A 13185-nucleotide genomic window follows, 5' to 3' on the forward strand; every position below is an offset into this window, starting at 1 on the left:
GCTGCTAACTTGAAGTGTTGCTCCAATGCCATACCACCCTGCCTTGGAGTCAGCTAATTATGGACTGAAACCTCCACAAACAGTGAGCTAAATAAACCTTTCCTTCCTTCATTGTAGTACTGGGTATTTTGTCTCAGCAATGAGAGAAAAGTAACCAAGGCAGAGTTAAAAGAATTGATGCAATTCTTACCTGAGAAGTACTTTAGGAATTTTGAAAGGCTTAGCGAAATCAAATAGGTGAGTTCAGTGAGCTAAGGGATGGAACAACAGCTCAGAAACATCAGGCTTTAACGTTTCAGAAATGTCTTATGAGCTTATAAAAAGATAAAGGCAAGTTCACGTGGCCATAATCGAGAATGAACACTTAAAAAGTGACCCATGGCAAATTAAGAACAGGATTGTCTTCAAGGCATACAAAGTGTTGAATTTCACAGTTGTGTCCATCAAGATAAAAGTTGTATAATTCTTACAAATTGTCATTTATGTTTAATGGTAACTTTTAATGCATTTTTGGGCAACTCTTTGGTGACTTACACTTATGACATGAATACCCGGACTTATGATGTTTATTTAAAATTCCTTCTTGAATATAGGTACACAATTTTAATTGTTATACCATAACATCATTTACATTTGCTTGGTTAATGACATGTTGCACCAGCTCTCTGAGATAGATATGCTTAGGAAAATGCTTTGTGACCAAAACATTTTAATCATGTGCTTTCATTTCTCATTTTCTCATATGTCAGACAGACTGTTCTGCTAAGCCCTCCAACTTTTTGATACCTGTAAAAACCACCATTCTCAGAATTTGATACACTATAACGACAGCAAGGAGCTCAATCTGTTTCTTTGGAGCAAATGTTTCCTATTTTGCCAGTTATTTAAAAGAGATACATAAAAGTGGTACAAGTGATATTTTGTTTTTAGGCTAAGAACTCAGATTTTGACCAGGTGAGTTCTGGTTTATTTGTGTCTTATGTCTTTTGTTCTTAGTTTCATTTTTGAAAGAGTTTTGCTATATGTCCAGGTTAGCCTTAAACCACTGAACCTCTTGCCTCAGCCTCAACAGTGCTAAAATTATAAACATGCCCCCATTCTAGACAATTTCCTGATCTCTTTACTAAGAGACATTCCTTAAATTCATAATAAAATTAATTTTTTTTACCTTAGTAAACAGTACATAATACAATCCCATGCAGCATGTTTATCACCTAACCATAATACAACTGACAGAAAAACATTTTTGGGTTTAAAAACAGCTTTATTGAGCATACCAAAAACACAGAAACAAGAAAAACTCTGTTTAGTATAAACATAAAAATAGTTAAATACCATAATTTAATGTAAACCAAGCATTTAAAAATGTGAACTATTGTAATAAAATACATGCTACGTATACAGAAGCAAGTTAAAGCTATTTGATCAATTATTGGATCTGATCAATCTTCAAGAAGTCATTATTAGCAATAAAACACGCACAAAATCACTATTTTCACAGGTCAAGAAAAAAGTCATTTTATTTACCTTAAATAAATAAAATTTATTGTGACATTTAAAGCAGAGAAGCAAAAAGTGCCAGTTCTAGGATTCCAGACAACCACTTCATGTGGAGGTTTGTAAATCATTCTACTGAAAAACCATTGAGTCCATTCTTTTATTTAAATACAAACTGGATGACTCAAGTTACTGCTTAAGAAAGGTTCTAAATATATTATGCAAAAATAAACCTTTATTAAAAATGATCAAAGGTGAATGCAATATCAATCAGGTAAGAAAGGCAAAAGCATAAAAATATATATATATATATTTCCAGACTAGCCCCATAATTATAATAAATGTTAAGAAACTCAGTTTATAAAACCAGATTGAGTAGCAAAAGGGATTTTAAAATACAAAACCCATATCCAAACAAAACAAACCTAAGATAATGTGTCTTGAAGAAAGTGGTATTTTGTTTATTCTCGTCATGCAAAAGCTCCCAAGAGATCAATGACTGATGTCGCTATGTATATGGAGCAGTGTTATCTTTAACCAATCTTTTAAAAAATCTGTAGTTATCGATCAGTTAAACATTTGGCTTTTGGTCTGAAGATGATTCATTTTTATACTGTAATTCAGGTATCTTTATGAGGCAACGTTAAATCCAATATTAGGAGTTTAAAATGTAAAATAAAGTTGCAAGAATAAAGTTGTATTTATAGAATTTCTTGTTCCTTTGTCTAATCCTGCAATGTTCAAACTTTTTTTCTCCAGATGCTCCTTTATACTTTTAATATTCAGTGGGGATCTGGATGTGAACAGCTTTTTTATTGAGTTATATGTATTAAAATTTATCATATTAGAGAATTTAAAAAATTAAGTGTTAATTCACTTATAATAAAAATCTATTATATGCTAACATAAAAACATTTCTATTAAAAATAACTATAATTTGTAAGACAGAAAAAATGTGTGGGGAAACAACATTGTTTTACATTATGAGCTCTATGTTGAAAGAATTAGAATGAAAAGACAAATTTCACCCTAGAATTATGATGAAATTATTTTTGACCTAAGAGATGCTCTGGAAGGTATTTAAGGAACTCCAGGGATCCCTGGGTTACACTTTGAAAACTGCTGGCCTAATGTAATACTTGTCACTATTGACAAAAGTCTACATAAAAAAATCTTTTTAACAAAACAGAACAAGCAAACAAGCCCAAACTTCATACATACATAAATCAATGCTGAATCAAGCACTCCACTTTAGATTTAATTAGAAACCAAATGTCACTATGTATGTATGGCATCATTCAAAAAATTATTGTCATTTCTGAGATCATTATCAAGATGTGATCATATTTTAGTCCATGAACGCTTTAACACCTCGTACACTTTAGTGCTTTTTCTAACATTTCTTTATTCTGTTTTTGCTGAGCTGGCAGTCATGAATTTCAGGGATTAAGTAAAAGTGCACCCACTCAGATTAGCAACGTTAGTCATTTATGGAGCATTCTTCTCCATTTTTCACTATGTGAAAGTTCCACTCAACTTCAGGGAAACAAGGATACAATTTTCTCTGAAGTGCAATAACAACAAAAGGATCTTACAATTGGATAGCCCTTAATATTTTACAAATTACTAGCACAGAGAATATCTCAATTGATTCTGTTTTCTCTTTCTGAATCAGTTCATATTAGAAGTTCATTCATGGCCAGTTCCCTCCACCCCAAAGTAAAAGCAAAAATACCATAGTTTTAAAAAGTGTGATTAACGTTGAAATTAAAATATCAACAATAATGAGATCTATGTGTGACTATAACTAGATTTAGTGTCCATTTGCCATAACATGTTCTTTATAATCTTTTTTCCACCACTTGAAGAGTAATAAAAAAATCACAGCTCATAATGTAATGGAAAGTTGTCCCTTAATAATCTTCAGGCAAAGACTTTAAGAAAACAATCTCTAGGTTTTATTTTTAACTAAAATCTTGGGTGACTGAAGATTATGTAGTGATAGGAAAGAAAATAAACAGTAAACTAAAAGGCAGTAAAATGAGAGGGAGAAAATAATTATTGCCCCCTTTAAAACAAAGCAATAATCCATATCTATTGCCTGCTAATGAATACATATATACACTTAGAAATTATTCTATTGCCAGAAATCCCCTCCACTGAGATGTTAATACAAATAACATGAGACATTCAAAGATGCTAAGTTGACCAAAATGTTTCATTTTGGGGAGAGTGGTAGTCAAGGAAGAATAATGAAGCATAAAGTGAGGCATGGATCACATATGACCGGTGATTTCCTTGCTATACACTATAATAAGTTATTCCTTACTGTGAGCATATGCTTTCTTTCAGAGATATTTCTTAAATCAAGAGTGATTACACACTTTTTTTTTTGCTTTTTAAAGTAGATGGAAAATCCAGAGGTTAACAGAAGCCCGTAAGAATTAGAAAACATGCTAAGTACATCCTTTTTGCAAAATTTCATAACGTGTTGCTTTCTATCTATTACATAAATTGTTGATGCATTTTTATTCCCAATTTTTGTGAGTAAAGCTTTTGCAGATGATTTAGATAGAAGTTAGTATATTTTTAGGACAGTTGCACATATACTGGGTTGATATGTATATATATATATATATATATATATATATATATATATATATATATATTCATCACATTAATATCCCCACTGGTATGTTTTCCCTAGCAAAAATGAGCATGTAGAATGATTTTGTAATGGGAAACAAAACTAAAGAAAATCAGACCAGTAAGGGAAAAGTGGTATGCTGTAAGAGTCTAATAAAATAAGTCAATATATATTTATGTAGTGGTAAAGTGCTAGAAAGTTCTTTCATTAGTATTTTAAAAATGATTAGAGTAAAAAGAAGTTTGTAGCTTCATTTGTTGGTGGTGACCACAGGCACCATAGCAATGGCACTGGCTGAGCTGGAGTTGATTATGTCTTCATATTCTGGTGGTGGATCTAAATGAGGTTCTGTTTCACTCCGTTGCAGGTTCACCTGGCCAGTGGCTTCCTCATAGGTTGGTGGTGGATCACAGTTGGATAGGCGAGTGGAGACAGAATCTGAGCGCCCAACTACATATTCTAGAAAGCCTGGTGACAGTCCACTACTATCAAACACTTCATCTGGTGCAGGAGGTGGAGTGATAATATTAAGGTGCTGAGGGAAAGGAATGTGGCCTTCAGTCACTGTCTGTCTTCGAGTTTTGTTTCTTAGGAAGCATCTCCAGATTAAGAAAATGACAAGAAGGATAATGAAGAGGCCAAAGATTAATGGAAAGGTAAGGTAAAACTGAAACCAGTCACTTCCTCTGTTACTCTCTCCTTGGTGGGCTTTTGTGTAGGTGTTCCAAAACTCCTTCTGAAAATAAAAAACAAAATACATCAAAAATCAGTGCGATCAAAACATGGGAAACATCAGAAGAACAACTATCTGGATTCAATGAACAAATGACTAAAACTGGATCTATTGATTTAAAGGACTTACAGTCTATTTTGTAGAACAAGAAATTATGAACACAAATTCCTCAATTTACATGGTGTTATGTCCCATTGAAACCACTGTAAATTGAAAATGTCATTAAATTGAAAATGCATTTAATAAACTGAATATGACGAACATTACAGTTGACAGCACAATGTATTACAGAGTCTCAGTAAATCAAATCATCATTATTTCGAGATTATCTATATGTCAATGTGCTACTCTTAATCTTCCTTAAAATAGTCAGAACCCAAGACTTTTTTTTTTAAGACTTGGATATATATACATTTTCATTTGGACATTTTAGAGTGAAAATAAAGAATGAGAATTTTCCATTTAACAGAATATACCAGGTAATTTAGCCTTAAAAATATGTCAGTGTCTCTCCATATCCAACTTAGAGGTTCTCATCATGCAATCCCCATCATCATTCACAATGTTTAATTAGGGTGCTCTAAGTTTTCAATGCCCACATAGACATTTTATTTTCTCATGGTTCTGTCTGGGGTCTCCTCTCACCAAACATTCTTCCCTAACTCCTTCTTTTTCTGCAAAGTTTAGTACACTAATTACTGAAGATCAAAATTACCGAAGGTCAAAATTAGTTATTATCCTTAAAGGGACCTCATGGTATTATAGAAACCGTTATTACGATACTTGCAAACCTAGACTTTAATTCTAAATGAAAAGGTCCATTGATTCACACTGGTGACGTTTTTTGGGGAAATACTTAAAATATACAAAAGAAATTTGACCCAATTACTAGGTATGCGATTTGGACAGGCTACTCTTTTAAGCCTTGGTTCTCTCACCTGTAAAATGGGACAATATAAATCTCTTTATAGGCTATCTGAATATTCATTGTGATATCATGTAATGAATCTAACTAAATGGTAGTGATTATAATTAATGTTTACATATTGCATTCAAATCAATGCTTTGAAATAACTATTCCATGCTTCGGTACGAGGTCCACTGTTAATCTCAATGTCATTGACATTGGCTCCATTTTTTTCTTACTTAATTTTAATTATCTTTGAATTCTTGGCATTGTACTCAGGGTCTTGCAAACACAAGACAAGTGCTCTATCTTTGAGCTCTAATCCTGGCTCGTGCCTCCAATTTACGTGTGTTAACTGAGTCAATGAGTTTCTTAGAGGCATATTTACTTGCAGCTATTGTAAGTCATTGATTTCATTTAAATCTCTGGTATCAATGAGCCCTTAAAATCCAAAGTGGAAAAAATGTGTTGGAAAGAGAGTTAGATTGTTACTCAAATGGGCAAACTGAGGGAAGTGGATTATATCGGGGATTTCAAACTCAGATGTCTTATAAGGGCAATGGATTTACAGAACACACCAAATCTCATACAAAGTAAGGCTCTGAGAACTAAAGCTGTATGATTTATAGCCTTAAATTTTATTTACTTAGTCAAATAACTTTTTAAAGTACTCTGTGAACACAGCAGTGATGCAGTCATCACTTTCATACCCAGAACTCTCTAAAATGCATTATTACTGTAATATTCTGTGATTGTAAGATGAGTTGGGATGTCTTATGAGAAATATTGCCTTATTTACTAGAGGTGTATACACATTCATAATGAGTTACACTTTTAAAAACTCAGGCAAAAATACACAGGGCTCAAAATTGGGATACACCAAAAGTAGAAAAGATATACTTCCATATAGAGGATTCAGGGTGATAACAAAAACCTGAAAATGTAAATGATTCATTTTCTTGACTAGTATTAACATTGTATCACAGATTAAAACTAATGAGATTGATTGATTGGCTGACTGGGGTGCTGGGAATGCAATCCAGGGTCTTGTGCATGCTAAGCAAGTGCTATAGCACTGAGCTACACTCCTAGCTAACCTGTGTTTTTTTTTTAAATATGCTTTTTAAGTTGCTAGCATGTTGTATAATTGTCATTTTTTAGAATTGACGGCTTTAATTATATAATTTTAAAAAGTAAAAAGCAAATTTTAATGATATGACATTTCATGAATGAAGAAATAGCTGAAGAAATCAAATCAATTGCAATTTTGTCACAAAGGTATAAGCACTATTAACATTTTGGTCTCCATTTTAAAAAATCTTTTACATCTACTCTTTCTCCCATATTTTTACTAATCATGGTTCCACACATAAACAAAAATACACTCTTTATAAATTTGTTATCAAGCTGCACTAAGTGGAATAAAATGTTAGTCATCTGTATCTGGAGAGCTATAAAGTATGGATCTGAGATGTTTTCTTTTATCCCTAAGTAAAATTTTACCCTCATTGTTGCTTGTCCCCGAGATTACAACCTCTTTTGCTTCCATTTCATCTTATCTATGAATGCAAATAAGTATATGTTATTTCAAATATGATATATGTTAACTTTAGATAAACACATTAAAAGTGACTCTTTTATACTGTCCACATTACTATGGAATGTCCAAGAATTAATAATGCACAAGAAAATGAATCATTTTGGCATGCCTGGCATACATAATTCAATTTCTCTGATTTTCTTGGTGTGAAAGAAAGGCAACAATCTGTAGATGAATCTTGTTTTGTTTGATCTTGAAAAAATTTTTAAAAAGATAATTTACCATTTATATTGAAGGGATAAAAAGAAGTTCAAGTGGAAGTTGATTTGGTTAAACCTGATGTTTATTTCACATGGTAACTCAATCTTTACTATGTCAAATAATGCAAGCATATTATCATCCCTATCTTTAACTTAAGGAATTGTGGGCCTAATGGAGTTAAATAATAATAAACTCAAGAGAATTTACCATGTAAACTCTGGAGTGGTATTTGAAATGAAGAGGACAGGCACACACACATACGCACGCAAAGGCACACGCACGCACACACACATGCACACGCACACACAAAAGAAAACAAGCAGTTTGCCTTGATGCATAACATGTTTCAAGTTAATTTGGCCATCATCTTATGAAAGTCAATATTCCCTTCATATTTAATGTGTAGTCAAAAGCAAGCCTGCTTATTTCACAGATAAAGCACTTTCAAATAAGATAATAGTGGTCTCAGCAAAAAAGGTACTGGCAGATTTATTTCTCTTGGAATATACTTACTTCATCCTTGAGGTCAGAGGATCAGATGAAAATACTCTTGAAATCAAGACTGATATTTTAATTGTCATTTAGATAAATAGACTCAGTTTATATCTCTGTAAACTATTTGTCTTACCGAAAGCAGCCAAAGGGCATTTGGAAAGAACAAACAATTTCAAGACTTTTAGAGTGATGCTTTTTGAGGGAATGAAAACTAGTGGTTAACAATGACGCTTACAGTGGCAAATCATTGACATGTTGAATGAAAAGCTTCTGCAATAATTAAACCATATTTTATAGCAATCTGAAGCACACCATGAAAGCTTTGTTTAATGGAGAAAAGTTTTTAAAGAGAATGTACACTATAGTTTTAGAACAGAATAAAATTATACAAGTGATAAACAAACTAATACTACCAGAGAGGTCTGAAAACCATTTCAGAGGAGGGAGGCCCAAGAGGTAGACCTTTCACTGTAAAAGCAGTTCAGTAAGTGAAAAACTTGCATCAAAGAATATTTCCTTCTCTTTTGTAAAATATGTGCTTTTCTATTTTGCATTTTCCCACTGCCATTTATGAATAAAATTTGAGTGACTCACATCCAAATGAAGGCTACTATTCATAATTGGAAAAAGTAGAGCTGAGGATGTTTTACCATTTCTGATTAATCAGTTCAGAGCTCACTTGGGAAAATGGGTGATTTCCCAATGAGTTTGTATTGCATAAAGCCCAGAATTACCTGCATACAATACTTGTGTGGCTTCTCCCTTCTTGAACAAGAATGATAGGAAAGAGAGTAGTTGAAAGATTAGAAACAAAGTCTAGCTTCAAAAGCTGCTTTGTTGGGAGCAGAAATTCAGAAGAACTGCAAGTTGGAAATCTAAACAAGTCCACAACTCTTAAGATTTTACAGAGTAGTATTCTAGAGAAAATGACTGCACTATCACAAAAGTCACTTGACAGATACAGTTAAGTCTGGGAAAAATGGAACATTTGTAAATTGATACAAAAAGTAAGGCATTATCTTGAAAAGTGACATGGCATGGGGTAAAATGTCTGGGAGCAATTCTTCATGTTGAATGCCAGCTCCTTTTGTTTTTAAAGTACCAGTTGAGGATGAACTATCTGGTGAATGAAGAAAGCAAAATTTGATTGCACCTTGTTTAGAATCATTTGAGGAACTCGTTTTTGCAAGGTAGCATGGCACTTACATGAAATAAAATGCTTTTAATTTAGATGTGATTATTGGGAAATTAAAGTTTTGCATCCAGATACCTCGATAAAAGCAGTCAAAGTAGAGAATTTATTACTGGAGCTCTCCTGGTGTCAGAGGCAAAAGAAGGAATCCTATGTCCCAAAATATTACTAGTGACCATGTGAAGTTGATTGTTAAAAATCCATTCTTTCATGCTTCCAGGGAGAAAAACGATAAAGATGGAGAATCCCCACAATTATGCTGTTGTTTAAGTAAGGAGGGGAGGGTATGTATACTGATATCTACACAAAGCAAACATATGTAAATATGAACAAAAAACTCCCAAGGAAGGTTACCTCCCTGGAAGAGAGAGAAGACACTTAAAACCCAGAGGACAGGGAAAGGAGGAAGGTTTCATTATCAATCATTGAATGTTTTATTGATAAAACTTACAGATATAAGTGCCTCTTTTAAGTAAGTCACTTCTGGAATCCTGGCTATGAATTCTAGGGTGAGACAGCAGCCAGTTTTGAAGGCAGATGAGGTTTGGATACCTACCTTTGTGCTTAATGACCATGGACAGTAAAAAGTGCCACTAAATGCTGGGCCCAAAAATACTTTAAAGGTCTGATTACCTAGCAGGAATATGCATATACTGCCCACAAAACTAATTGTCAATCGTTTATTAAGGGGAGTTAAAGAGATCCATTTCACTGGCCTGTTGCTTGAAATAATTTGCCCTTAAGTGTATTACATAGAGTAATGAATTGAGATGACATCAAAGTAGAAATGATGAAAATACATTAGCATTTTCAGAAACCAGATTATTCTTGCTTTGTCACTTACTAGTTGTGTGGTTTTAAAAACATGACAGAGCCTTGAAACAATTTTCTAAAGATTGTTGTTAACAACAACAAAGAAAATATGCAAGACGTCTATATCTCAAGAAGGATGCTTTCCACGAAGGTTAAAATTTTCTTCTCACAAGGCTTTTTTTGGGATAAAATTTCTCAGAAAACAAAGTATTCACATTTTTTCTATAGTCCTGAAGACAGCCCCATGGTCACTCCAGCTTCATGTCAGATTAATAAAGCAAATAGCTTGAAAGGGGACATAATTATCATGACTGAGGTAGACTAATTGTGACTTATTACTAAGAACTGGGCATACAGTCACTTATCCCCAAAATACTTTTGTCTTAGCTAACAAGAAAGAGTGGAATGTCTGTTGGATAAGTAAGAGTCTCCTTATTTCCTTTATCTGGAAATGTAATATTAAGTTACAGCACCCTAACTTAAATGAACACATTCATAGGTTTGCTTTCGGCTAGAAAGTGTCTGCAATAGGGGAATCTATGATAAAATTACAATGAGCATGCCAAAGGTATAAAAACACCTGACGTTTGAAAAATATTTGTCAGCTTTAGTAAAATTTAGGACATGCATTAAGTTACTAAAAAACAGTATTGGCAAACATTTTGTGAACTAACCAGAAAATATTTTGGGTTGTGTAGGACATAAGCAAACTCATTTACATACTAAGCCTACCTTTATTGCTTGAACTCTATAACAGGCAATATGTAAACAAGTAGCTATGCATCTGTTCTAATGAAACTTTACTTACAAGAACAGATTGGCTGAGTTTGGCTGCAAGGCCATACTTCACCAACCCATTTTGTGATATAACACACGGATTGTCAAGTTACTTATAAAACAGAATAATTACAAGTGTGCATATGTGTGTACATGCATGTGTGTATATATAAGAAATATAAATAATACCAGCAAAAGATTTTCAAGGATATTTGAATATTTTTCAATTCAATCTTTGTTGACTTACATCACATTTCTGTTTTTAGTGTTTGGCCCAATATGTGCATGAGGCATAACAAGATAAGTTGTTTAAGTTCAATCACTAGCATTATTATTTAGTATCACAGGTTATCCTACATGTAGCCATTGCTGACAACCATGGTGGTAAAGAGTGCTTCAGAAACTTGGTGTACATACTCATCATTTGGAGTTTGTTAAAAATGTAGCTTAAATCGACTTCTGGGGTAGAGTAGCATTGCCAACAGCTCGCAGGTGAGGTTGGTAGTAGTGATTTATAGGTCACTCCTTGAATTCCATAATGCTAGCACTGGTTTTCAACACTTGGGGTATATAGGTCCTGCCCTAGGGGCTGAAGCATTTGGTCTGCATTTTCAGAAGCTCTGTAGCTAACTTAAATACACAGCAAAGTTTGAGGAGCTTTGCACTAAACTATGTGGTGATTTTAGTTATTGTGCTATCAGTACACCTGATGTGGAACCACTTACTCAAGCGATATACATATATTTGTTCTTTTTAGGTGTGGGTATCTGATGAAAGTGGGCAACAGAGTTATCATTCCACCTGCCTGCTCAAGGGCAATCCCCACAAAGTAGATTATTTGAATTTTCCATTCCTCTCTTCAGAACCATGAACATGTCTTGTTCACTTGTTTAAAATCTATCTGCAAATTTATAATTCTCTGTACTTCCTCAAACATCACTGCAATTTAAACCACACTACTCTGACACGTGGATGCAATGCAATGTTTTTGTGATATTAAATCTTGGTTGTCAACTTGACAGGAGTGAGAGATACCTAGAAAATTGTGAATAGTCTGGAAGTTTTTGTGAGTATGTTTCCAGAGAGGATTGGCATGTGGCTCAGCAAACTGGGGGTGGGGGGGAACGACATTGAATGTGACTGGAACTACCAACAGAACAAAAAGCAGGAGGGAACAATCTTATATATATGTACTCAATTCTTTTTTAAGTGGGTACATTCTATGCTGCTGTTATTAACTGTGAGCACCAGAATCCAGAGTGTTCAAACTTTAAATGTAAGATCTTTACATCATCAATGCTTCAAGGACCTTCAGACCCTCAGCCTTGAAATGGGATTTGTTCTGTCACTGTTCCTTCTCATTTTGAGTCTTCCAGCTTCTTGCTACATTATCTAGTGGTTTAACTAGCTCTCTAGACTACAGAAGGCCATACTAGGTATCCAGCCTCTGACTGTGTAAACCAATCTAATACATGCCCTGTGTATAATTATAAATATAATCTATTGGTCCTATTCCTTTGCAGAACCCTAGTACAGCCTCCTAATGAGTCTTCCATTTTCAACTCTTACAACCTCTCTACATTATTCACAAAAGCTTCAGTCATAAGCTTCATATTCCAAAGAATTTACTCTTCTGTTCAGTATCACAAATATATTCTTTATCCTTAGGCTCATATTTTTCAGCTCTTCTGGTGATATATTTTGATATGTCACTTTAGTGGAAGAAATGGCACATATGAGGGCAACCCCCCCCAAAAAAAAACCCCACAGAATTTAGAAGTATTTTAGGGTAATATATATGTTCCTTGTTGGTGACTACTATAATTCACCTGTGGCTATGCCTGGTAAATTAGGCTAAGGCTTAGTCCCACTGTTACTGTGACCAAGGGTGACGTGGTCAGAGGTTCTCTGTCATGCCCGCTTCCAGACTCTCTGTCATGCTACCCAGAATCAGCAGATGTTAATATGCATGCATTTGTAAATAAACTAATTTTAAGGTAAATTTTATGGTTTCCTTTGTTTATTTATTTGCAATGCTGAGGTGCTGTTATAGTTTTTGTATGGATGGTCCCCCAAGCCTCATGTAGTTATGCAGGCAGCTGAATCTAGCCTTTGTGATTGGTTTGTTGTCTAGCGTGGGGATTGGTGGTGTAAGTGCTGCAGTCACCCAGGGGCATGCAGCCAACAAGCACTATAAGTGAGGGAAGAAGGCATGCTTTGCTCCTTTTCTGCCCTTCTTTCTCTTGTTGCTTGTGGCCACCATGAATGACTACCCCTTAGCCTTGCCACCTTTCCTTGGAGCTAGCTGATTATGGGCAAAAAC

At 34.2% G+C, this 13185-nt stretch overlaps 1 protein-coding gene across 2 annotated transcripts in view; it reads right to left on the minus strand.

The window, feature by feature from the left end:
* Window positions 1-1243: 1243 nt before the first annotated feature.
* The window catches only part of Prrg1 (proline rich and Gla domain 1), a 103104-nt gene continuing 91162 nt past the window's right edge, over window positions 1244-13185 (minus strand). For both annotated transcript variants that reach the window (XM_013151988.3, XM_063245687.1), the window contains one exon: window positions 1244-4880. In XM_013151988.3, coding sequence (XP_013007442.1) covers window positions 4395-4880 — 486 coding nt within the window. In that variant the 3' untranslated portion in view covers window positions 1244-4394. The remainder of the gene's footprint in view (window positions 4881-13185) is intronic.

This window comes from Cavia porcellus, unplaced genomic scaffold, assembly GCF_034190915.1.
Source record: "Cavia porcellus strain 051 isolate PalLab524CR breed Dunkin Hartley unplaced genomic scaffold, mCavPor4.1 scaffold_3, whole genome shotgun sequence".
Lineage (NCBI taxonomy): Eukaryota > Metazoa > Chordata > Mammalia > Rodentia > Caviidae > Cavia > Cavia porcellus.